The sequence below is a fragment of the Gorilla gorilla genome, chromosome 4 (assembly GCF_029281585.2).
Source record: "Gorilla gorilla gorilla isolate KB3781 chromosome 4, NHGRI_mGorGor1-v2.1_pri, whole genome shotgun sequence".
NCBI lineage: Eukaryota > Metazoa > Chordata > Mammalia > Primates > Hominidae > Gorilla > Gorilla gorilla.
The window spans coordinates 31,000,427-31,024,270 of NC_073228.2; the positions used below are offsets into that span (position 1 = coordinate 31,000,427).

General features: G+C 37.8%; 1 protein-coding gene across 9 annotated transcripts in view; it reads right to left on the minus strand.

Annotated features, from left to right (window-relative positions):
- The window catches only part of BCAS3 (BCAS3 microtubule associated cell migration factor), a 709,394-nt gene that overhangs the window by 397,638 nt on the left and 287,912 nt on the right, over window positions 1-23,844 (minus strand). For all 9 annotated transcript variants that reach the window (XM_019027610.4, XM_019027611.4, XM_019027606.4 and 6 more), the window contains exon 15: window positions 5,031-5,295. In XM_019027610.4, the coding sequence (XP_018883155.1) occupies window positions 5,031-5,295 (265 nt within the window). The remainder of the gene's footprint in view (window positions 1-5,030; window positions 5,296-23,844) is intronic.

The following is a 23,844-nucleotide window of genomic DNA, read 5'->3' on the forward strand; positions in this document are numbered from 1 at the left end:
TGAACCCGGGAGGTGGAGGTTGCAGCAAGCCAAGATTGCACCACTGCACTCTAGCCTGGGAGACAGAGCAAGACTCCGTCTAAAGAAAAGAAAAGAAAAGAATAGAATAGAATTAGCGGGGCATGGTGGCACGCACCTGTAATCCCAGCTACTCAGGAGGCTGAAGCAGGAGAATCGCTTGAACCCAGGAGGCGGAGCTTGCAGTGAGCCGAGATGGCGCCACTACACTCCAGCCTGGGTGACAGAGCGAGACCCCGTCTCAAAAAAATAAAAAAGGCCTTAGAATCTATGTCAACTGCCAAGATACAAATAGAAACACCAAAAAGACTTTGTGCTCACAGAAGTCAATCTAATAGGAAGCCCAGACATGTCAATGAATAACCTGCATATTATAATATGATAAAAGTATGCAGAGCATACCAATACCAAGGTTGAAAAAGATGATAAAAATCAAAAGAAGGCTTAAGAGAGGCAGTAATATTTTAGCTTGCTTAGTAGGCATTCAAAGAGGCAATAATAATGTCAAATAAAGAAAAGTTGCAAATAGGAAAGTTATCAAAAAATAAATACATGTGGCATATTCAGGGAAGGGTACGGAAATCTAGGTATGGTTAGACAAGAAGCTGGAAATAAGATAGGACATTTTCTAACCTTCTAGGAATATGGTGAGACACAAAGATCTTAAGCAGAAAATTGGCAGATCATATTTATAGCTAATATTCCACAAGGAAGTGCTTGTGATAGTAAAAAATTGTTAGAAATTACTGATATAGATGGGGGAAAAAATGATGATCAGGGATTCTTAACCATTTTTGTATCACAGACTATTTGGACAGTCTGGGGAAGCCTGAGGAATGTTTCCCAGAATAATATTTACAAGGCATGGGAAAAAGACATATAATTACAAAGAAAATGAACTATACTGAAGTACAGTTATCAATACATTAAAAATAAAGTGTTATAGTAATGTATATAATCAATTAATACTAAAATATTATATAATCATAATAATTTCAAAGTAGTGATGAGTAAAAACAATATTTTAAAATATATTCAATAATGCAAGATACTTCAAGATATATATTTCATATATAAAGTGATATGAGTAATTCTGCATTTTCTATTGGTAACAGTGTCACAAGCACTGTTAATATTTTTGTCATGTATTTTCCATGTTCATAACAAAAAGGAAATGCTTACTTTTGGTTAAAGGATAGTGAATATAAAGATGTAAATTTTTTTCCTATCCTGTTCATGGATCACAAGAAGTCCTCAAGTAGACTAAGTGGATGTTCAGGCAAAGAGATAGGAAATGGGAGAGATATTTATAAAGAATATATTTCAAATAAATAAACATCCTCTGGAAAGTTAAAAAAATTGGCAAATAGATAAAATAATCCTAACCTAAACTGGATTGGGTCCAAAGAGTAAAAAGGAAATACCCCTATATCAACTGTTATTTAACAGTTTCCTTTACTTGGCTAAAAAGAGCACAGACAAACAACGGTAATACCGCCAAAACATGATTCATTTTCAAGATGAATCCCTCCCTGTTCAATGGTTTACATTGTTTTTGACCAGCATCAGACTGTTTACCCACACAAACTGTAAATACATCATTTTTAGAACTAATCAACAATGCCCATTTTGTTATGACATGTAAGATACAAAAAAACATGAAGAAAAATGACCATCACTCTAAAGTCCATGCTTCAAAAATGAGAAAAACTACACAGAGTAATAGAGGGAAATTCTGGAAATACAATTTTAACACGTGTTATCTATCAGGAGGAATAGGCTGCCTGAAATTCCTTGCTTTGAAAAGAAAATCTTAAGTACAGCAGCAGAGTCGAACAGTGTGGATTCTCCTCTTTGAGATTTCTGAAAAAAACATGCAGAGAGACATGAAAGCAATAAAGCTGAGAGAAAACAATATATTTTGACTTGGAAATCTAGTAGTATTGCTCTTTAACTACTGTCCTTTCACAAATGATGAAATCCTTCATTGACTGGCACTTTGCAACCTTCAACAAAAGTATATTGAAAGATATTTGTTCGCAGTCATTTAATATCTGTCTTTTCCCATGGAATACAAGATCTATGAGGGTAGGAATGACCACAATCTTTTGTGCACATTATGCTCGAATCTTAACACAAAAACCTCTTATGTGGTTTGCTGAATAAAGAAGCAAGAATAAGAACAAAAAAGCAGCTCAAGGAAATATCTTCCAAAGACATATAAATGTAGGGATCACAAATCCTTCTTAATTTACCAATACATCTGTGGTTTCTCTTATTGACCTAGCTGCTCCATGTGTACAGTGAATCTCTTTGCCAAAAGATGTTGCTAAAATTTTATGTTATGAAAAACATTTGACACAAAAAGAAAAGCCCCCAAAGAACCTATACTACACATCTACATAGAGAACACAATTTTAACACTAACACCAAAAAATGTAACTAAGTCTGAAATAAAATGTCTAGCAAATGGCTGAAAATATCAATATCTCATAGCTTCCTAAATTTTATTTTATAAAAATTCTATATACTTTTTTGAAATATAAGAATTGTTTTTCAATTTTTATTTTATGTTCGGGGGCACATGTGCAAGTTTGTTACATGGGTAAACTGCATGTCCCTGAGGTTTGGTGTACAGATGATCCTGTCACACAGCTAGTGAGCGTAGTACCCAACAGGTAGTTTTTCAACCCTCACCCCCTCCCACTGTCCTCCCTCCAGGAGTCCCCAGTGTCTACTATTCCCATCTTTATGTCCATGTATACTCAATGTTTAGCTCCCAATGACCTTTTGCATCTAGAGCTGATTCTAAAAACTTTCAACCTTAAATATCATGGGTCACTAGTTAAGTTAAATACACATGAATAACAATCATTCTCATTAAAAATAATAGAACCAAAGCATAAAGTATGATCTCAGGAGTAAAAAGAGGTCCCATTTTTTTGAGTTACAAAAGTCCCGAGGAAAACATTTACCTATATTTTTTCAGTCTATCTTTAAGCTTCCTACAGTGTGTGTGTGTGTGTGTGTGTGTGTGTGTGTGTGTGGAAGTCATCGGATACTACGAAAGAATGTGTAATGTGGTCAATATAGAAGCTGAAACAAATTAGGATAGGTACATACTCAAAAGAATTACAAACAAGTACTCAAATACACGTACACACATATTCATAATAGCACTATTCACAATAACCAAAAGGTAGAAACAACCCAAATGTAGCTCAGTGGATGAATGGATCAATTGCGTTACATTCCTACAATGGAATATAATTTACCCACAAAAAGGAATGAAGTGTTAATATATACTACAATGTGGATGAACTTCAAAAACATTATACTAAATGAAAGAAGGCAGAAACAAAAGGTCATATATTCTATAATTATATTTATATAAAATATACAGGACAAGTAAATTTAACAGTCTACAAAGCAGAGAGTGGTGTTTGCTAGGGGATTAGGAGAAAGAAGAATGAGGAGTAAGTGCTTAAAGAATATGTGGTTTCCTTTTGGAGTGAGGAAAATGTTTTGTAAACAGAGGTTGTGGTGGCAGAACATCATGAATGTACTGTCACATTTACATGGTGAATATTATGTTATGTGAATTTCAGGTCAATTAATAAAATAACAATGACTTTCTGTGGTAACCACAATCTCTCTATATAAGATTCCCCAATCTTGAAAACCTAAAATGGTCACCCATCAAGGGAAATCTGCAATGCTCCAGAAAAAGTGATCTAATGTCAACGTTTTCTGTCGTTCTAGTGAGAATGAAACGGTACAACCACTCCAGTGTTATTTATCAAGGTTAAGATTCAACTACGTTATGATCAAGAATTTCCACTCAAAAATTAGTATACATATTATCCCCAAACCTGAAACCATGCAATGTACATCAGCAGTAGTAGAAAGGATAAATAAACAGAAGTACAATGGAATAAATGAGAGCTGTAAATAAATGAACTAAACCTACCTGCAACAACATAACTGAATCTCACAAATATAATGTTAAAGAAGCCAAAGATATCAAAATATACATACTCTATAATTCCATTTACATAAAAGGGAAACAATAGTGTTTAAGGACACTTGCTTAGGAGTAGAAATATTCTAAAAAGTAAAGAAGTGGTTACCATAAAAATGAGAATTGTGGTTTAATGTTATGGAGAAGGTATGCAAAAGAGAGATTCCAATAATGTTCCATTTATTGATTGGGATGATGGTTACACAGCTACTTGCTCTAAGATAAATTACTGAGATACACAGCAGAAATCCCGCCAATCCCATTTTAAAATAAAATGCAGGCTGGGTGCGGTGGCTCATGTCTGTAATCCCAGCATTTTGGGAGGCCAAGACAGGTGGATCACAAGGTCAGGAGTTCAAGACAAGCCTGGCCAACATAGTGAAACCCCATCTCTACTAAAAATACAGAAAATCAGCCAGGCGTGGTGGCGGGTGCCTGTAATCCCAGCTGCTCGGGAGGCTGAGGCAGGAGAATTGCTTGAACCTGGGAGGTAGAGGTTGCAGTCAGCTGAGATCACGCCATTGCATGCCAGCCCAGGCTACAGTGCAAGACTCCGTCTCAAAAAAAAAAAAAAAAGCAAATGCTGCTCTATCTAAAATACACATTACCTATGACTATTTCTTTCCAATGATGAATATTTCTTAATAAACTATAGTGTCCCATTGAACATAGAATGTTCTGGAAGAGATAAGTAAAAACGACGTTCAGTTCTCTGAAGTTATAAAAATAGTTCCAAGTTTTATATTCCATAAATATGATACCAAATATCCCTTATATATTGAAACAGGGAGTTAAAATAGCATGGTAAAGATCACCATTACTATACTGGCTCCAATTTATTAAATTATTTAATAATTAAGAATTTCATATAAGTCTAAGATCTTCTTTTTACATGAACAGACTATAACAAGTTTAGTTTTATCCCAGATCTGTAAAAATAAGGACAAAGGGAAGGAAGATTCAAGACAACAGTGGAGACAGAGAAAATTACCATGCAAGGGTGACCCAGAAGGGCTGCTTGATAGACCTGGAACAGGGCTACAGCGACCTCCTTGCTTAGACGTCAGTTCTTGCTCAATCTCTTCCAGTCCAGCACTTTTCTGGAAACGGCTCATGCGATTCACTACTCGTGGTGACATATGTGTACGAACACAAGGCTGGCCACCATAAGGGTTGATGGGGAAAACGTGGGAAGTACCCCGGAGAGTACTGACCACAACCCAGCGACAGTCATGGCTGAAGCAGATGTCCTGTACCTAGAAATGAGATAAGAAAAGATACAAAAATGTCTCAAACTACTTGGATTTTTCTAAGAGTATCACACATCACCAAATATGAATATAAATGATTGCCTCATTACCAAATGTACCTAAGATCAGGTAATAAATAAAAATTTACTCTACAGATGAATTTCACAATGACTGTTGATCAAAACTCCATTAGGTAGAATGTTACTTCAATAGTCAGGGATACAGGATCCTGAAGAGAGGTGAAATGCAAAGAAAGAAGATCTTAAAACACTCAATGCCCTTTGCCCCCCAACACACACACATAACTGATAACAACAATAATTCATGTATCTGCAGTGGCTCATGTATCTGCAAGCTTTTTCTGTAAGAGGCCATATGGCCTTGTAGGATGTAAAAGCTCCACTGTCTGTTGCAATTACTCAGCTCTACTCTTGGACTGTCAAAGCAGTCATAGAACATATGTAAATGAGTGCAGTTATGTTAAAAAAAAAAAAACTTTATTTACAAAAACAAGTGGTGAGCCACAGACCTGAGCCAGGGAAAGTTAATTTATATGACACTTATCATACAGTGAATAAAGAATCTCCAGTATTTCTGAATTAGCAAATTGAATTTACTACCTTTATCTCAATATCAGTCAACTGGTGACAACTTGAGCAAAAATATCTCCACTTACTTATTTCAGAAAAAAATTAAAGAAAGCTAAGGAAAATCTGATACTGTTATAAGCATTTTTAAGCATAGCCTCTAAAAGGAAGGCAGCTCACAGATACTTAAGTTTTCTACACTGACTAAATTAATTTTCCACCACCTAAAACAATTGTCAAATAGTGTTTTAAAAAATCCAGACAAGATAAAAAGCACAGTAGAATAAAGATATTTGTGAATGAAACTTAACATGAAAATATATATATGGATACAGTAAAAGCAGTACTAAGAGGGAAGTTTATAGTTATAAGCACCTAAATAAAAAAAAGGAAAACTTCAAATAAACAATCTAACAATGCATCTTAAAGAAATAGAAAAGCAAGAGGAACCCAAACTCAAAATTAGTAGAAGATAAATAATAAAGATCAAAGCAGAAATAAATAAAACTGAAATGAAGAATACAAAAGATTAACAAAATGAAAAGTTGGTTTTTTAAAAAGATAAACAAAATTGACAAATCATTAGCTGAACTAAGAAAAAAAGAGAGAAGACTCAAATAAAATCAGAGATGAAAAAGGAGACATTATGACTGATACTACAGAAATTCAAAGGATCATTAGAGGCTACTATGAGCAATTATATGCCAATATGTTGGAAAATCTAGAAGAAATGGATAAATTCCCAGACACATACAACCTAACAAGATTGAAATGAAAATATCCAAAACCTGAATAAACCAGTAACAAGTAATGTGACTGAAGATGTAATAAGTCTCCCAGCAAAGAAAAATCCAGGACCAATGGCTTCACTGGTTAATTTTAGATGTTTTACCAAATATCTAAAGAAGAACTAATATCAATCCTACTCCAACTATTGAGAAGAATAGAGGAGGAAGGAATACTTCTAACCTCATTCCACAATGCTTGTATTACTCTGAAACCAAAACCAAACATATACATCAAAAAAAAAAAGAAGAAAAGAAAAGGAAAGAAAAGAAAAGAAAAGAGAAGACAAGACTAGACTAGACTAGACTAGAGGCCAATATTCCAGGTGAATATTGATGTAAAAATCCTCAACAAAATACTAGTAAACCAAATTCAACAACACATCAAAAAAAAATCATTTATCACAACCAACTGGAATTTATCCCAGGTATGCAAGGACAGTACAACATACACAAATCAATGTGACATGTTCTATCAAGAGAATAATGGATAAAAACCATATAATCGTTTCAACTGATGCTAGAAATACATATGATAAAAATTCAACATTACTTCATAATAAAAACTCTTAAAAAACTGAGTATAGAAGGAAAATACCTCCATACAAGAAAAGCCATGTACAATAGACCCACAGCTAGTATCTTACTGAACAGGGAAAAACAGAAAGCCTTTCTGCCAAGATATGGAACAAGACAAGGATGCCTACTTTTATCACTGTTATTCAACAAAGTACTGGAAGTCCTAGCCAGAGCAATCAGACAGGAAATAAAAGGCATCCAAATTCGAAAAGAAAAAGTCAAATGAGCCTCGTTTGCAGATCATATGATCTTATATTCAGAAAAACCTAAAGACTCCACCAAAAAACTAACAGAAGTGATAAACAAATTCAGTAAGGTTGCAGGATACAAAATCAACATACAACAATCAGTAGCATTTCTACATGCCAAATGTGAACAATCTGAAAAAGAAATTTACAAAGTAATCCCACTTACAATAGCTACAAATAAATAACTAGCGATTAACAAAAAAAGTGAAAGATCTCTACAATGCAAACTACAAAACACTGATAAAAAGAAACTGAAGAGGACACAAGAAAATGGAAAGATATTCCATGTTTATGGATTGGTAGAATCAATATTGTTAAAATGTCTATACTACCCTAAGCAATCTACAGATTGAATGCAATCCCTATCAAAATACCAATGACATTCTTTACAGAAATAGAAAAAAAAATCCTAAAATGTATATAGAGCCACAAAAGACCCGGAATAACCAAAGCTATCCTGAGCAAAAAGAAAAAAAAAAAACAAAAAACCTGGAGGAGTCACATTACCTGACTTCAAATTATACTACAGAGAGAGGTATAGTAACTGAAACAGCATGGTACTGGCATAAAAACAGACACATACACCAATGGAACAGAACAGAGAACCAAGAAACAAATCTACATACCTACAGTGAACTCATTTTCAACAAAGACGTCAAGAACATATATTGGGGAAAACACGGTCTCTTCAATAATTAGTGCTGGGAAAACTGGATATACATATGCAGAAGAATAAAAATAGACCCCTATCTCTCGCCATACACATAAATAAAATCAAAATGGATTAAAAACTTAAATCTAAGACCTCCAACTATGAAACTACTGCAAGAAAACATTTTGGGAAACTCCTGAACATTGAACTGGGCAAAGATTTCTTGAGTATTACCCTACAAACACAGACAGCCAAAGCAAAAATAGACAAATGGGATCATGTCAAGTTAAAAAAGATTTTGGACAGCAAAGGAAACAATCGACAAAGTGATAACCCGCAGGTTGGGAGAAAATATTTATAAACTATCCATCTGACAAGGGATTAATAACTAGAAAAGAGCTCAAACAACTCAACAGGAAAAAATCTAACAATCCTATTTTAAAATGGGCAAAAGATACGAATAGATTTTCTCAAAAGACATACAAATGGCAAACAAGTATACAAAACTGTGCTCAACATCAATAATCATTACAGAAATGAAAATCAAAACTACAATGAGATATCATCTCCCTCAAGTTTAAAAAAGGGCTTTTATCCAAAAGACAGGTAATAGCAAATGATGGCAAGGATGTGGAGAAAAGGGAACCCTCATACACTATTGGTGGGAATGTAAATTAATACAACCACTATGGAGAACAATTTGGAGGTTCCTGAAAAAACTACAACTAGAGCTACCATATGATCCAGCAATTCCCCTGCTAGGCATATACTCGAAAGAAAGGAAATCAGTATATCAAAGAGATATCTTCACTCCCATGTTTACTGCAGCATTATTCACAATAGCCAAGATGTGGAAGCAACCTAAGGACCCATCAACAGATGAATGGATAAAGAAAATATGGTATATATACACAATGGAGTACTATTTAGCCATAAAAAGAAAGAATAATATCCTGTCATTTGCAACAACATGGACAGAACTGGAGGTTATTATATTAAGTGAAATAAGCCACTTACAGAAAGACAAACTTTGCATGTTCTCACTTATTTGTGGGATCTAAAACGTAAAACAAGGAACTTGGCCAGGCATGGTAGCTTAGGCCTGTAATCCCAGCAGTTTGGGAGGCCGAGGCAGGCAGATCACTTGAGGTCAGGAGTTCAAGACCAGCCTGGTCAACATGGTGAAACCCCATTTCTACTAAAAATACAAAAATTAGCCTGATGTGTTGGCGTGCGCCTGTAATTCCAGCTACTTGGGAGACTGAGGTGGGAGAAACTCTTGAACCCAGGAGGTGGAGGTTGCAGTGAGCTGAGATCGCGCCACTGCACTCCAGGCTGGGCGACAGAGTGAAACTCCATCTCATTCAATCAATCAATAAAACAAAATAATAAACTCATGGAGATAGAGAGTAGAAGGATGTTTACCAGAGGCTGGAAAGGGTAGTGGAGGGAGGAGGGGGGAGTAGGGATGTCTAATGGGTAAGAAAAATAGAAAGAATGGATAATATCTGGTATTTGATAGCACAACAGGGTGACTGTAGTCAATAATAATTTAATTCTACATTTTTAAATAGAATAAATAAGACCTACTATTTGATAGCACAATAAGGTGACTATAGTCAATAATAACTTAATCATATATTTTTAAATAACTTAACGAATATAATTGGGACCAGGTGTGACAGCTCACACCCATAATCCCAGAACTTTGGAAGGCCAAGACAGGTGGATCACCTGAGATCAGGAGTTTGAGACCAGCCTGGCCAATATGGTGAAACCCTGTCTCTACTAAAAATACAAAAAATTAGCCAGGCATAGTGGCGCACGCCTGTACTTCCAGCTACTGGGGAGGCTGAGGCAGGAGAATCACTTGAACCCTGGAGGCAGAAGTTGCAGTGAACTGAGATCATGCCACTGCACTCCCACCTGGGCGGCAAGAGTGAAACTCTGTCTCAAAAAAAAAAAAAAAAAGAATACAGTTGAATCGTTTATAACTCAAATGGATAAATGCTTGAGGAGATGGGTACCCCATTCTTCACTATGCACTTATTTGACATTGTATGCCTGTATTAAAACAAAACTTTTTTTTTTTTTTTTGAGATGGAGTCTCACTCTGTCACCCAGGCTAGAGTGCAGTGGTGCAATCTCGGCTCACTGCAACCTCTGCCTCCCGGGTTCAAGTGATTCTCCTGCCTCAGCCTCCCAAATAGCTGGGATTACAGGCATGCACCACCACGCCCATCTAATTTTTGTATTTGTAGTAGAGATGGGGTTTCACCATCTTGGCCAGGCTGGTCTCAAACTCCTGACCTCAGGTGATCTGCCCACTTTGGCCTCCCAAAATGCTGGGATTACAGGCGTGAGCCACTGTGCCTGGATAAAACAAAACATTTCATGTACTCTACAAATATATATACCTACCTACTATGTACCCACAAAAAAAATTTTTAAATAATTAAAAGAGTGTAATTGGACTGTTTGTAACACAGAGGATACATGCTTGAGGTGATGGATACCCCAATTACCCTGATGTGATTATTATGTACTATATGCCTGTATCAAAATATTTCAAGTACTCCATAAATATACATATCTACTATGTACCCACAAAAATTAAAAATTAAAAAAAAGCTGTATATATACATATCTATGTGCATGAGGCATATTAGCTTCATTATAATAACATGAATTAGGTAAAAGTCCCCAAGTGGTCAGAGAAACACTTTTCAATGCATTAGATCTTCAAATAAGACTACATATTTCAGAAATGCACCACAAACAAAAGATATAGGTAGCCATCAAAGTACAAGTTTCTAATAGAGCCTGGAATCTTTTAAATAAAAAAGAAATTTTAGTCTTATGTATCAAGACAAGATACTTCATTGCTAGAAAACTGCTAGACAAACATCATCAGTACATGAACAAACTCAAAATTCAACCACATGCCTGCCAATCTCGACTATTGTGACACATCCAAATGACACATTAATGATATAATTAAAGACTGTCCTAAAAGCTGAGCAATTTAACTCCCAACAATTCCAGCATTTCAGATAAATAGTTATTCCAGAAGTGTTTAACCTCTGTAGCTTGCCTACGATTATGTTCAGCTTAAGTGACTTTTCTGAATAGATCAGGGGTCCTATTAAAAGAAAGAATGAAAGTCGTAGAAAAGCAAGAGAAAGGGAAAAGCAGGACGAAGAAAGGTGTAAACAGAAGAAGTAAGAGAAAAGAAATATAGTACCGGAAGAAATTAATATCATAATATGAAATGCATTTTCACATGACAGAGTCAACTATATAAAGAAAGGCATCTTTAGATTTATCATTGAGCAGCTTATGTTCCAGCCACAGTGAAATTGAACTATGTTATCTAACATCTTTTTCCAAAACACTTATAATCAAGACCACTTCCTGGTCTGTCAATAAAAAGGAGTTTCTTTCTTTCATTTTAAGACTACTCAGGATATAGAGGTAGTGTTAACAATCAGTATCAAGGCAGGAAGACAGAATTCCACCTAATGCTTTTTTAGAAAACTGCTAATAGAGAAGTGATTCTGCTCTATGACCTTGAAGACATATCAGCATATATAAATGAGCAGAGAAGGACTGCTAAAGATACTAGCTGTCAAAATAAGTAGGGAAAGTTTAATCCTTTAAATAACATTACAGAGGATAACAAGTTGCCTATCCACAAAATGTAAAATAATATAACTGTTGCTATTAGTTAACTAGCTGGACGGTTTTTCAGACATTATTAAAAATGAAAAAAACCTGTAAAAATGGAAAACTAGTAATAAGGTGATGACATTATCTGCATGATTTTTGGACCTCAATTATGGAATGTTATTTGTAATTAACATTTTCTCATCATAAAAAGAAGAGCTAGATAGGAGTCGAGTCGCATTACTGATTTAATTCTACAGCACTAAATATCATGAATATCGTGACAAATAACATTTACCATGTACAGATTAGGCAACTGTGGTAACAAATAATAAACAAGTACAGGTACCACTCACTATTCAAACCCCTGCTCTCAAATTTAGGACACAAACATATTTATATAATTTTTTCTTTAAGACACTCACTAGTCAATATTTTGAACTCAGGAACTAAGCAGATGTGAACAGCAAGAGATAAACTATATGTGCTCCTGGTTGGCCACATTTCAAAATCCTATAGAACTGACACAGAAAATGTTTGTGGACATGAGAGAAGTGGAGGTTTCTTTTAGAACTGGGGTCAGCAAACTTTTTCTGTAAAGGACCAGATAATAAATTTTAGGCCTTGAAGACAAGAAAGCAAAATCAAAGGTACCATGTAGTTGTTGTTTATAACAAGAGAAAAACCAAATTTTGACAAAAATTTTTGTTGATGCAATTCAAAATATAATAATTCAATATAGTTTTTTGTAATATAGATCTACAATGAGAAGAAAGACATTCTTTTTATGGGAATAATCTTTTGCTCAGTTGAAATTCAAAGTTAGTGTTATTAGATTCTCCACAGTACAGAGAGGAAAAACTAAAGAAAGTCTTCCCTTAAGAAAAATCCATACAAGACATGAGTTAAGAACATGAGACCAATGAAATTAAGATACTTTATTTTTAAGGTACTTTAAAAAATTCAATAGCAAGCCAGGTGCAGTGATGCACTTGTAGCTCCAGCTACTCAGGAGGCTAAGGTAGAAGGATCGCTTAAGCCCAGGAGTTATGAGGCTGCAGTGAGTTATGGCTGTGCCACTGTACTCTAGCTTGGGCAACAGAGTGAGACCCCCAATCTGTAAAATAAATTAATTAATTTAAAAAATATGGATTATCTGCTTAAAAGAAGAAAAATGACATTCAATAGCAAGCAGATATTTTATTTGTTTTCAAGGTAGAATATAGCTATATATAATAAAATAATGAAACATAAATACAGAAAATCACTTTGGTATTTTAAAAAAATCACACACACATAAATCCCACAACTATTTCTCATTGTCTTGGAACACATCCTTCTTTCAGGCAACTCTTAATGCAAATATACAGTATATCTATCCATTTATATATATTACATAACTACATATACACATTTGTGCATACACATATAATTTCTTTTCAGATTAGATTTAAAATACCAATTTGAAATGAAACATAATCTACAAAGTTTAATATTATAGAAGATTATGAAAATACATGGAAACAGTACTATAAATATAAAGCCATATATAAGCTTTACCTAGAGGCAATATATCACAGTAAATATATCTACTACGTACAAGCTATACGGCCATATGAAAGTTAATTACCAGCTCTGTGCCTTGAGATTCTTCATTTGCAAAACAGGAATAATTAGGCCAATTTCATAGGGTTGTTGGGTATGAGTTACTACATACAGCATTTAGAACAGTGCCTAGCACTTAATAAGCACTATACAAAGATGTTTGCTATTATTATTATTGTCCTCATAAAAATATATTGCAACTCTGTCCAAATGTCTGTTTTCACTGCTATCAACATACTACTGCTATCACTCTTGTGGCTGGGCACAGTGGCTCACGTAGGTAATCCTAGCACTTTGGAAAGCCAAGGCAGGCAGATCACTTGAGGTAAGGGGTTCCAGACCAGCCTGGCCAACATGGTGAAACCCTGTCTCTACTAAAAATACAAAAATTAGCTGGGTGTGGTGGCACATGCCTGTAATCCCAGCTACTAGGGAGGCTGAGGCAGGAGAACTGCTTGAACCTGGGAGGAGGCAGAGGCTGCAGTGAGCCAAGATCATGCCACTGCACTCCAGCCTGGGTGACAGAGCGAGACCCTGTCTCAAGAAAAACAAAAATACACTTAAAACACTATCATCTACAAGGTTACTATATTAGTCTCTTACTTGGACTCTTAATCGAGATCACCTATAAGCAACCCAAGTCAAAGTAGACAAATCATACTTCTTCAACATTAAAAACTTTGCATGTACAAAGAATACATTGGCTGGGCATGGTAGCTCATGCCTATAATCCCAGCACTTTGGGAGGCGGAAGTGGGAGGACTGCTGGAGGCCAGGAGTTCAAGGGTAGCCTGTGCAACATAGCAAGGACCTGTCTCTACAAAAAATAAAAACACATTAGCCTGGCATGGTGGCACATGCCTGTAGTTCCAGCTACTTAAGAGGCTAGGGTGGGAGAATCGCTTCAGCCCAGGAGCTTGAAGCTGCAGTGAGCCATACTGGTGCCACTGCATGCCAGCAGTGTGAAAACCTGCCTCCTGGACGGGCGCAGTGGCTCACGCCTGTAATCCCAGCACTTTGGGAGGCCGAGGCGGGCGGATCACGAGGTCAGGAGATCGAGACCATCCTGGCTAACACGGTGAAACCCCGTCTCTACTAAAAATACAAAAAATTAGCCGGGCGTGGTAGTGGGCGCCTGTAGTCCCAGCTACTCGGGAGGCTGAGGCAGGAGAATGGCGTGAACCCGGGAGGTGGAGCTTGCAGTGAGCCGAGATCGCGCCACTGCACTCCAGCCTGGGCGACAAAGCAAGACTCCGTCTCAAAAAAAAAAAAAAAAAAAAAAAGAAAACCTGCCTCCAAAATAAATAAATAAATAAATAAATAAAGGTCAGGTACAGTGGCTCCTGTCTATAATCCCAACACTTTGGGAGGCTGAGGTGGGCAGATCACTTGACCCCACAAGTTCAAGACTAGACTGGGCAACATGGTGAAACCCCGTCTCTGCAAAAAAAATAGAAAAATTAGCTGGGCATAGTGGTGTGCGCCTGTAGTCCCAGCTACCTGTAGTCCCAGCTACTCAGGAGGCTGAGGTGGGAGTATTGCTCGAGCCCAGGGAGGTCAAGATTGGTGTGAGCTGTGATTGCACCACTGCATTTTACCCTGGGAGACAGAGTGAGACCCTGTTTCAAAAAAAAAAAAAAAAAAAGAATACCATTAAGAAAGTTAAAAAAGCCACAAAATGAATGGGGGAAAGTATTTGCAAATAATACATCTGATAAATGAAGGACTGGGACAAATATTTCTCCAAAGAAGATAAACAAATGGCCAATAGCATATGAAAAGACTCTCAACATCATTAGTCATTAAGGAAATGCAAATAAAAACCACAATGAGATACCACTTCATACCCAAAAGAATGGCTAAAATAAAAAAAGATGATAAGTTTTGGTGAGGATGTGTAGAAACTGAAACCCTCAAATTTCCATAGGGGAAATATAAATGGTGTAGCCACTTAGAAAGTGCTTCCGCCCAGAAGTTTAATCTCTGAATAGACCAATAACAGGATCTGAAATTGTGGCAATAATCAATAGCTTACCAACCAAAAAGAGTCCAGGACCAGATGGATTCACAGCCGAATTCTACCAGAGGTACAAGGAGGAACTGGTACCATTCCTTCTGAAACTATTCCAATCAATAGAAAAAGAGGGAATCCTCCCTAACTCATTTTATGAGGCCAGCATCATCCTGATACCAAAGCCGGGCAGAGACACAACAAAAAAAGAGAATTTTAGACCAATATCCTTGATGAACATTGATGCAAAAATCCTCAATAAAATACTGGCAAACCGAATCCAGCTTATCCACCATGCTTATATCAAAAAGCTTAACCACCATGATCAAGTGGGCTTCATCCCTGGGATGCAAGCCTGGTTCAACATACGCAAATCAGTAAACATAATCCATCACATAAACAGAACCAAAGACAAAAAACACATGATTAATCTCAATAGATGCAGAAAAGGCCTTTGACAAAATTCAACAACCCTTCATGCTAAAAACTCTCAATAAATTAGGTATTGATGGGACGTATTTCAAAATAATAAGAGCTATCTATGACAACCCCACAGCCAATATCATACTGAATGGGCAAAAACTGGAAGCATTCCCTTTGAAAACTGGCACAAGACAGGGATGCCCTCTCTCACCACTCCTATTCAACATAGTGTTGGAAGTTCTGGCCAGGGCAATTAGGCAGGAGAAGGAAATAAAGGTGTATTCAATTAGGAAAAGAGGAAGTCAAATTGTCCCTGCTTGCAGATGACATGATTGTATATCTAGAAAACCCCAATGTCTCAGCCCAAAATCTCCTTAAGCTGATAAGCAACTACAGCAAAGTCTCAGGATACAAAATCAATGTGCAAAAATCACAAGCATTCTTATACGCCAATAACAAACAAACAGAGAGCCAAATCATGAGTGAACTCCCATTCACAATTGCTTCAAAGAGAATAAAATACCTAGGAATCCAACTTACAAGGGATGTGAAGGACCTCTTCAAGAAGAACTACAAACCACTGCTCAACGAAATAAAAGAGGATACAAACAAATGGAAGAACATTCCATGCTCATGGGTAGGAAGAATCAATATCGTGAAAATGGCCATACTGCCCAAAGTCATTTACAGATTCAATGCCATCCCCATCAAGCTACCAATGACTTTCTTCACAGAATTGGAAAAAACTACTTTAAAGTTCATAAGGAAGCAAAAAAGAGCCCGCATCGCCAAGTCAATCCTAAGCCAAAAGAACAAAGCTGGAGGCATCATGCTACCTGAATTCAAACTATACTACAAGGCTACAGTAACCAAAACAGCATGGTACTGGTACCAAAACAGAGATATAGATCAATGGAACAGAACAGAGCCCTGAGAAATAACACCGCATATCTACAACTATCTGATCTTTGACAAACCTGACAAAAACAAGCAATGGGGAAAGGATTCCCTATTTAATAAATGGTGCTGGGAAAACTGGCTAGCCATATGTAGAAAGCTGAAACTGGATCCCTTCTTACACCTTATACAAAAATCAATTCAGGATGGATTAAAGACTTACATGTTAGACCTAAAAACCATAAAAACCCTAGAACAAAACCTAGGCTTTACCATTCAGGACATAGGCATGGGCAAGGACTTCATGTCTGAAACACCAAAAGCAATGGCAACAAAAGCCAAAACTGACAAATGGGATCTAATTAAACTAAAGAGCTTCTGCACAGCAAAAGAAACTACCATCAGAGTCAACAGGCAACCTACAAAATGGGAGAAAACTTTTGCAACCTACTCATCTGACAAACGGCTAATATCCAGAATCGACAATGAACTCAAACAAATTTACAAGAAAAAAACAAACAACCCCATCAAAAAGTGGGCAAAGGACATGAACAGACACTTCTCAAAAGAAGACATTTATGCAGCCAACAAACACATGAAAAAATGCTCACCATCACTGGCCATCAGAGAAATGCAAATCAAAACCACAATGAGATACCATCTCACACCAGTTAGAATGGCAATCATTAAAAGTCAGGAAACAACAGGTGCTGGAGAGGATGTGGAGAAATAGGAACACTTTTACACTGTTGGTGGGACTGTAAACTAGTTCAACCATTGTGGAAGTCAGTGTGGCGATTCCTCAGGGATCTAGAACTAGAAATACCATTTGACCCAGCCATCCCATTACTGGGTATATACCCAAAGGACTATAAATCATGCTGCTATAAAGACACATGCACACGTATGTTTACTGAGCCATTATTCACAATAGCAAAGACTTGGAACCAACCCAAATGTCCAACAATGATAGACTGGATTAAGAAAATGTGGCACATATACACCATGGAATACTATGCAGCCATAAAAAATGATGAGTTCATGTCCTTTGTAGGGACATGGATGAAACTGGAAATCATCATTCTCAGTAAACTATCGCAAGAACAAAAAACCAAACACCGCATATTCTCACTCATAGGTGGGAATTGAACAATGAGAACACGTGGACACAGGAAGGGGAACATCACACTCTGGGGACTGTTGTGGGGTGGGGGGAGCGGGGAGGGATAGCATTTGGAGATATACCTAATGCTAGATGACGAGTTAGTGGGTGCAGGGCACCAGCATGGCACATGTATACATATGTAACTAACCTGCACATTGTGCACATGTACCCTAAAACTTAAAGTATAATAATAATAATAATAATAATAATAATAATAATAATAAAAAAGACAGTGCTTCCGCCAAATGCAATGGCTCACGCCTGTAACCCCAGTACTTTGGGAGGCTGAAGTGGAAGGTTCACCTGAAGCCAGAGACATAAGCCTGGACAACACAGTGAAACCTTGTGTCTACAAAAAGAAAAAAGAAAAATAGCCAGGTGTGGTGGCATGTGCCTATAGTCTCAATCACTTGGGAGGCTGAGGTGGGAGGATCGCTGGTGCCCAGGAATTTGAGGCTGCAGTGAGCTATGATTGAGCCACGGCACTCCAGCCTGTGCAATGCATATTTTTAGAGACTCCATCTCTAAAAAATAAAAGCTTAAAAAATATTGTTTCTTGGGGGGCAGCCCCCACCAGGCCAGCCGCCCCATCCGGGGGGTGGGGGGCAGCCCCCGCCCAGCCAGCCGCCCCGTCCGGGAGGTGGGGGGCAGCCCCCGCCCGGCCAGCCGCCCCGTCCGGGAGGTGGGGGGCAGCCCCCGCCCGGCCAGCCGCCCCGTCCGGGAGGTGGGGGGCAGCCCCCGCCAGGCCAGCCGCCCCGTCTGGGAGGTGGGGGGGTGCCTCTGCCCGGCCGCCCCATCTGGGAAGTGAGGAGCCCCTCTGCCCCGCCGCCACCTCGTCTGGGAGGTGTATCCAACAGCTCATTGAGAATGGGCCATGATGACGATGGCGGTTTTGTCGAACAGAAAAGGGGGAAATGTGGGGAAAAGAAAGAGAGATCAGATTGTTACTGTGTCTGTGTAGAAAGAAGTAGACATAGGAGACTCCATTGTGTTCTGTACTAAGAAAAATTCTTCTGCCTTGGGATGCTGTTAATCTATAACCTTACCCCCAACCCCGTGCTCTCTCAAACATGTGCTGTGTCCACTCAGGGTTAAATGGATTAAGGGCAGTGCAAGATGTGCTTTGTTAAACAGATGCTTGAAGGCAGCATACTCCTTAAGAGTCATCACCACTCCCTAATCTCAAATACCCAGGGACACAAACACTTTGGAAGGCGGCAGGGCCCTCTGCCTAGAAAAACCAGAGACCTTTGTTCACATGTTTATCTGCTGACCTTCCCTCCACTATTGTCCTATGACCCTGCCAAATCCCCCTCTCCGAGAAACACCCAAGAATGATCAATAAATACTAAAAAAAAAAATGTTTCCAAAAGTTTAACATAAAGTTACCATATGACCCAGCATTTTCACTCCTAGATAGATATTCAAGAGAACTAAAAACATACGTTCATACAAAAACCTATATACAAGCCGCGGTGGCTCAAGCCTGTAATCCCAGCACTTTGGGAGGCCGAGGCGGGTGGATCACGAGGTCAGGAGATTGAGACCATCCTGGCTAACACGGTGCAACCCGATCTCTACTAAAAATACAAAAAATTAGCCGAGCGTGGTGGCAGGTGCCTGTAGTCCCAGTTACTCAGGAGGCTGAGGCAGGAGAATGGCGTGAACCTGGGAGGCGGAGCTTGCACTTGCAGTGAGCCACTGCACTCCAGCCTGGGCGACAGAGCAAGACTCCATCTCAAAAAAAAAAAAAAAAAAAAAAAAAAGCAAAAATCTATATACAAATGTTCGCAGTTGGATTCCTAAGCCCAAATGTGGAAACAACTTAAATGTCTATCAATTGATAAATGAATAAACAAAATGTCATATATCCATATAATGAAATAGTATTTACTCATCCATGAATAGGAATGAAGTTTCTGATGCATATTTAAAAATGAACTTTGAAGCATTATGCAAAGTGAAAGAAACCAGACATAAAAGGCCACATATTGTATGATTCCATTTTATATGAAATGTATAAAATAAGCAAATCCACAGATACAGAAAATAAATAATTGCAGAGGAGCAGGGAGAGGGGGATGGAGAGTGACTTGGATAGGTATAAGGTTCATTTTGGGGTGCTGAAAATGTTCTTGAATTGAATGGTAGTGATCAACGTATAACTCTGTGAACATACTAAAAAACTACTGAATTGTACATTATAAAATGGTGAACTTTATGTATGTGAATTATACCTCAACAAATCTGTCATAAAAAAATGAAAGGAACACTAACTAGCCAGTTTCCTGAAAGTGAAGTTCTATAGCCTCCTTTTATAGTTTGTGGTTTCTTTTAATAGCCCCCTTAGTTCTTAGAGATGTCTTTGCTGTCCTATGCACAAAGGAAGATAAGCAGCTGCTGAGAAGCCTAAAGGAGCATTTTTATCTGTGCCTATGGTGGCTCATTTCACATCTGGGGTTGGGTTAAACAAATGGCTTGAATATAATATGGGTAAAAGGTATAACCAGATGTTCTTATTAAGTTTCCTTCCATTCAGCATAAAAGTGTGCCATAAGAAGAAAAACTCAAGCAAACAGCACTTAACTTAATCTGGGAATCCTCATTAGGGCACTCATTATTACCAATTTAGAGTTTTTAAGTATACAAATGTCAGAGTTCTTAACTAATGAGATACAAATAGAGTGTTACAGTGTTTAATTAAATGTTTTGCAAATTTATGTTAGGTTATGTAATTTACCATTCATTAAATATTTCCTGTATTATTTAGCATATTTATAATATCTCACATTTCTCATTATAATGATATAAAATTTGGCTAATCAGAAACCAATTAGGCCTCTAAAATGCTAATATATTTGTTCTTTAAAACGTACTGTAGTCATAGTCCAGTAATTCTGATTTATACAAACACTTTATGTAATCTGAGTTATTCATTTTTAAATATTTCATCGATTTGAGAATTCAAAACTGTAGTATTTGGGGAAACCAATATCTAATATAGTAGATATACTCACATGGAACATAAAATTTCTAAAGAGTGTTTTCATCTATGTTCAACATTTTATCAAAACTTTAAAAAATTAATTCACAAAATGGGTTGAAGTCAAAGTACATATGAAACAAGAGGATTGGGTACTAGAACTAAATGTTACTACATTTCAGCATCTAAGATGTAGAAATCAGCATCTTATAAGGTTGTGAATTCACCACCAAAAACTCAATAACAACCTCAATTAATAAGAATGATAACATTTTGGGATTATTTAACATCCTAAAAAAATCTGAAGCAGAGATTGTTAAACTTTAGTGTGATAAGAAGCACTTAGATGATCTGTACAAAATGCAGATCCTGTGGTCACACCTTCAGAATTATGATTCAGTAGTTATTTGGGTAGGAGGGGGGATGACCAAGAAATATGCATTTTTAGAATACTTAAATAATAACTCTGGTACTGATCAGCAATACCAAGTTAGAAAATAAAGTGACCAGCAACAGCATTCCCTCCAACCCCATATCAAACCTTAGAAATTACAGAAAAAATATTTTTAGGCCAGGTGTGGTGGCTCACGCCTATAATCCTAGCACTATGGGAGGCCGAGGCAGGTGGATCACTTGAGGTCAGGGGTTCAAGACCAGCCTGGCCAACATGGTGAGACCCTGTCTCTACTAAAAACACAAAAATTAGCCGGGTGTGGTGCATGCGCCTGTAATCCCAGCCACTCAGGAGGCTGAGGCAGGAGAATCGCTTGAACCCGGGAGGTGGAGGTTGCAGTGAGCTGAGATTACACCACTGACCTCCAGCCTGGGGGACAGAGCAAGACTCCTTCATACATGTATATATATATTTTAATAATAAGGTAATAGCAATGTCTAGGGCAACAGCAGGGCAGAGAGCACTGATGAAAAAGGGCAGGAGGAAAGTTGTTTCTGAGATAAGAAAACTATTCTATATCTTGATTGTGGTGATGATTATATAGATTTAACTACTGAGAGGCAAATCCAACATCCATCTCCAACATTCACTCCTTCACTGGATGACACCACAGATACTTAATCTGTGATTGCCTAGCCTCTTTTACAACAAGTGGTGACATAGTTATGATCACTCAAAGGCAGGTGGCTATTGCAGGATTCTGGAACAGTATCTGCTTTTCTGATAAAGGAAATTAACATCACTGATGGTGCCCTTTCTCCCCATCTTATTGCCTTGAAGTCTGAAATGATGCTCAGGGAAGTGACATTTATAAAGGAATCATGAGGGAAAGAGCAAAAAAAGTCACATAGACATCATTCAGCCAAGACCAGCAGCAAACATTTTATAACGTGATAAAAAATAAACACTGATTTTAAAAAACCATTGTTAAATGTGGTTTTCTTTCTATGGCCAAAAGTATGCCTAATGATTCCAATAACAACGCCCTTTCTAACCCTACTGGAAAAGAAAGAAAACCCAAGAGCAGTGCTCGGATAAAAAGTCTCAAGACGAAGAGAGTTATCATAAAGATAACTGTATATAGCAATAACTACCTTGCCAAAGTCCAAGCCATTTGATGAGGTTATGTTTAATGAAAACATATAGAAATATAAAAAAGGGAATTAAAATACAAGTTCTAGAAACATTCCCAGCCATGTACTTCAACATTTTTTATCCTTCAGAACTGATAAAAACACGTGCACTTTCAGGCTGGACACAGTGACCCATGCCTGCAATCTCAGAGCTTTGGGAGGCCAAAGTGGGAGGATCTCTTGAGGCCATGGATTCAAGACCAGCCTGGGCAACATAGCAACAGCCTCTCTAAAAAATTTTTATAAAAATTAGCTGGGCATGGTGGTATGCAACTGTATGTAGTCCCAGCTACTTGGGAGGCTGAGGGGGAGGATCTCTTGAGCCCAGGAGTTCAAGGCTGCAGTGAGCAATGATTGCACAACTACACTCTAGCCTACGTGACAGAGCAAGACCCTGTCTCAAAAAAAAAAAAAAAAAAAAAAAAAGCCAAGTGAGATAAAAGCCCAACATCCTAGCTGTCCCACCTTATCCAAAGGGTAGCTTCCCCTGCCATGCACAGGGGATAACATTACTGAAGGGCAACTGTCACTGGAGCAACTGGCATGTGCACATTAAAAACGCTAGTCCATGCTTTTCATGAAGGAAAAATACACTGGAATGGGATATAAAATGGTGGGACCCTTTAGTCCGATTCAATGTACTATCATTTTGACTTATGTTGGTGAATATATAACTGGTATTAATGGCTTACATGACTGTACTTAAATGCTTGTGCCAGAGGATATCATCGAACATGTACACCAAGGTGATAGTGGGACAAGTGCACAACAGACCACCTACTAGACTTCCAGTTCCTTCCCATATTATATGCCAGAAACAACATAGGATTCCAAGAGTAAAATGTTTAGGTAAAGACTTAATGGCTGCTGAAGTACTCAAAGGTGTTATCTCAGTACAACATCGCCACCTGCCTGATGCAGCCACCAAGTACACTCCCTTTTTTAGAAGGCTGCTATTAACCAGCTACAAAGTTCTAATTGTAATTGAACAACTGACCCATGGAGGCCTTGTGACTTTCTAGACCTACTTGGGGATGGGTCAACTAAAATTTGAAAATGAACAAGGTGGGAAGAGCCCAACCAACAGGGACCGCTATTCAAATGGAAATGGTATATTCCAGAGTACAGCCAGTCTGGTTGAGCAGAACCTTGGGTATTACAGCCACTTTATCTTTTATTCCACTGTCTGAAGCATGCCACCGGCTCAAGAGGCACTGGATTCACAGAGCTTCCTTTAAATACCTGGGCCTGATTGACTGATGGCTCAGCTAAGATGAAACATGATGATGCCCACTGGGCCTTGATAGCTGTATAACCCCAACAACTCTGGAAGGCTGATTGAAATAAGGAGCAACCAGCATGGTAGA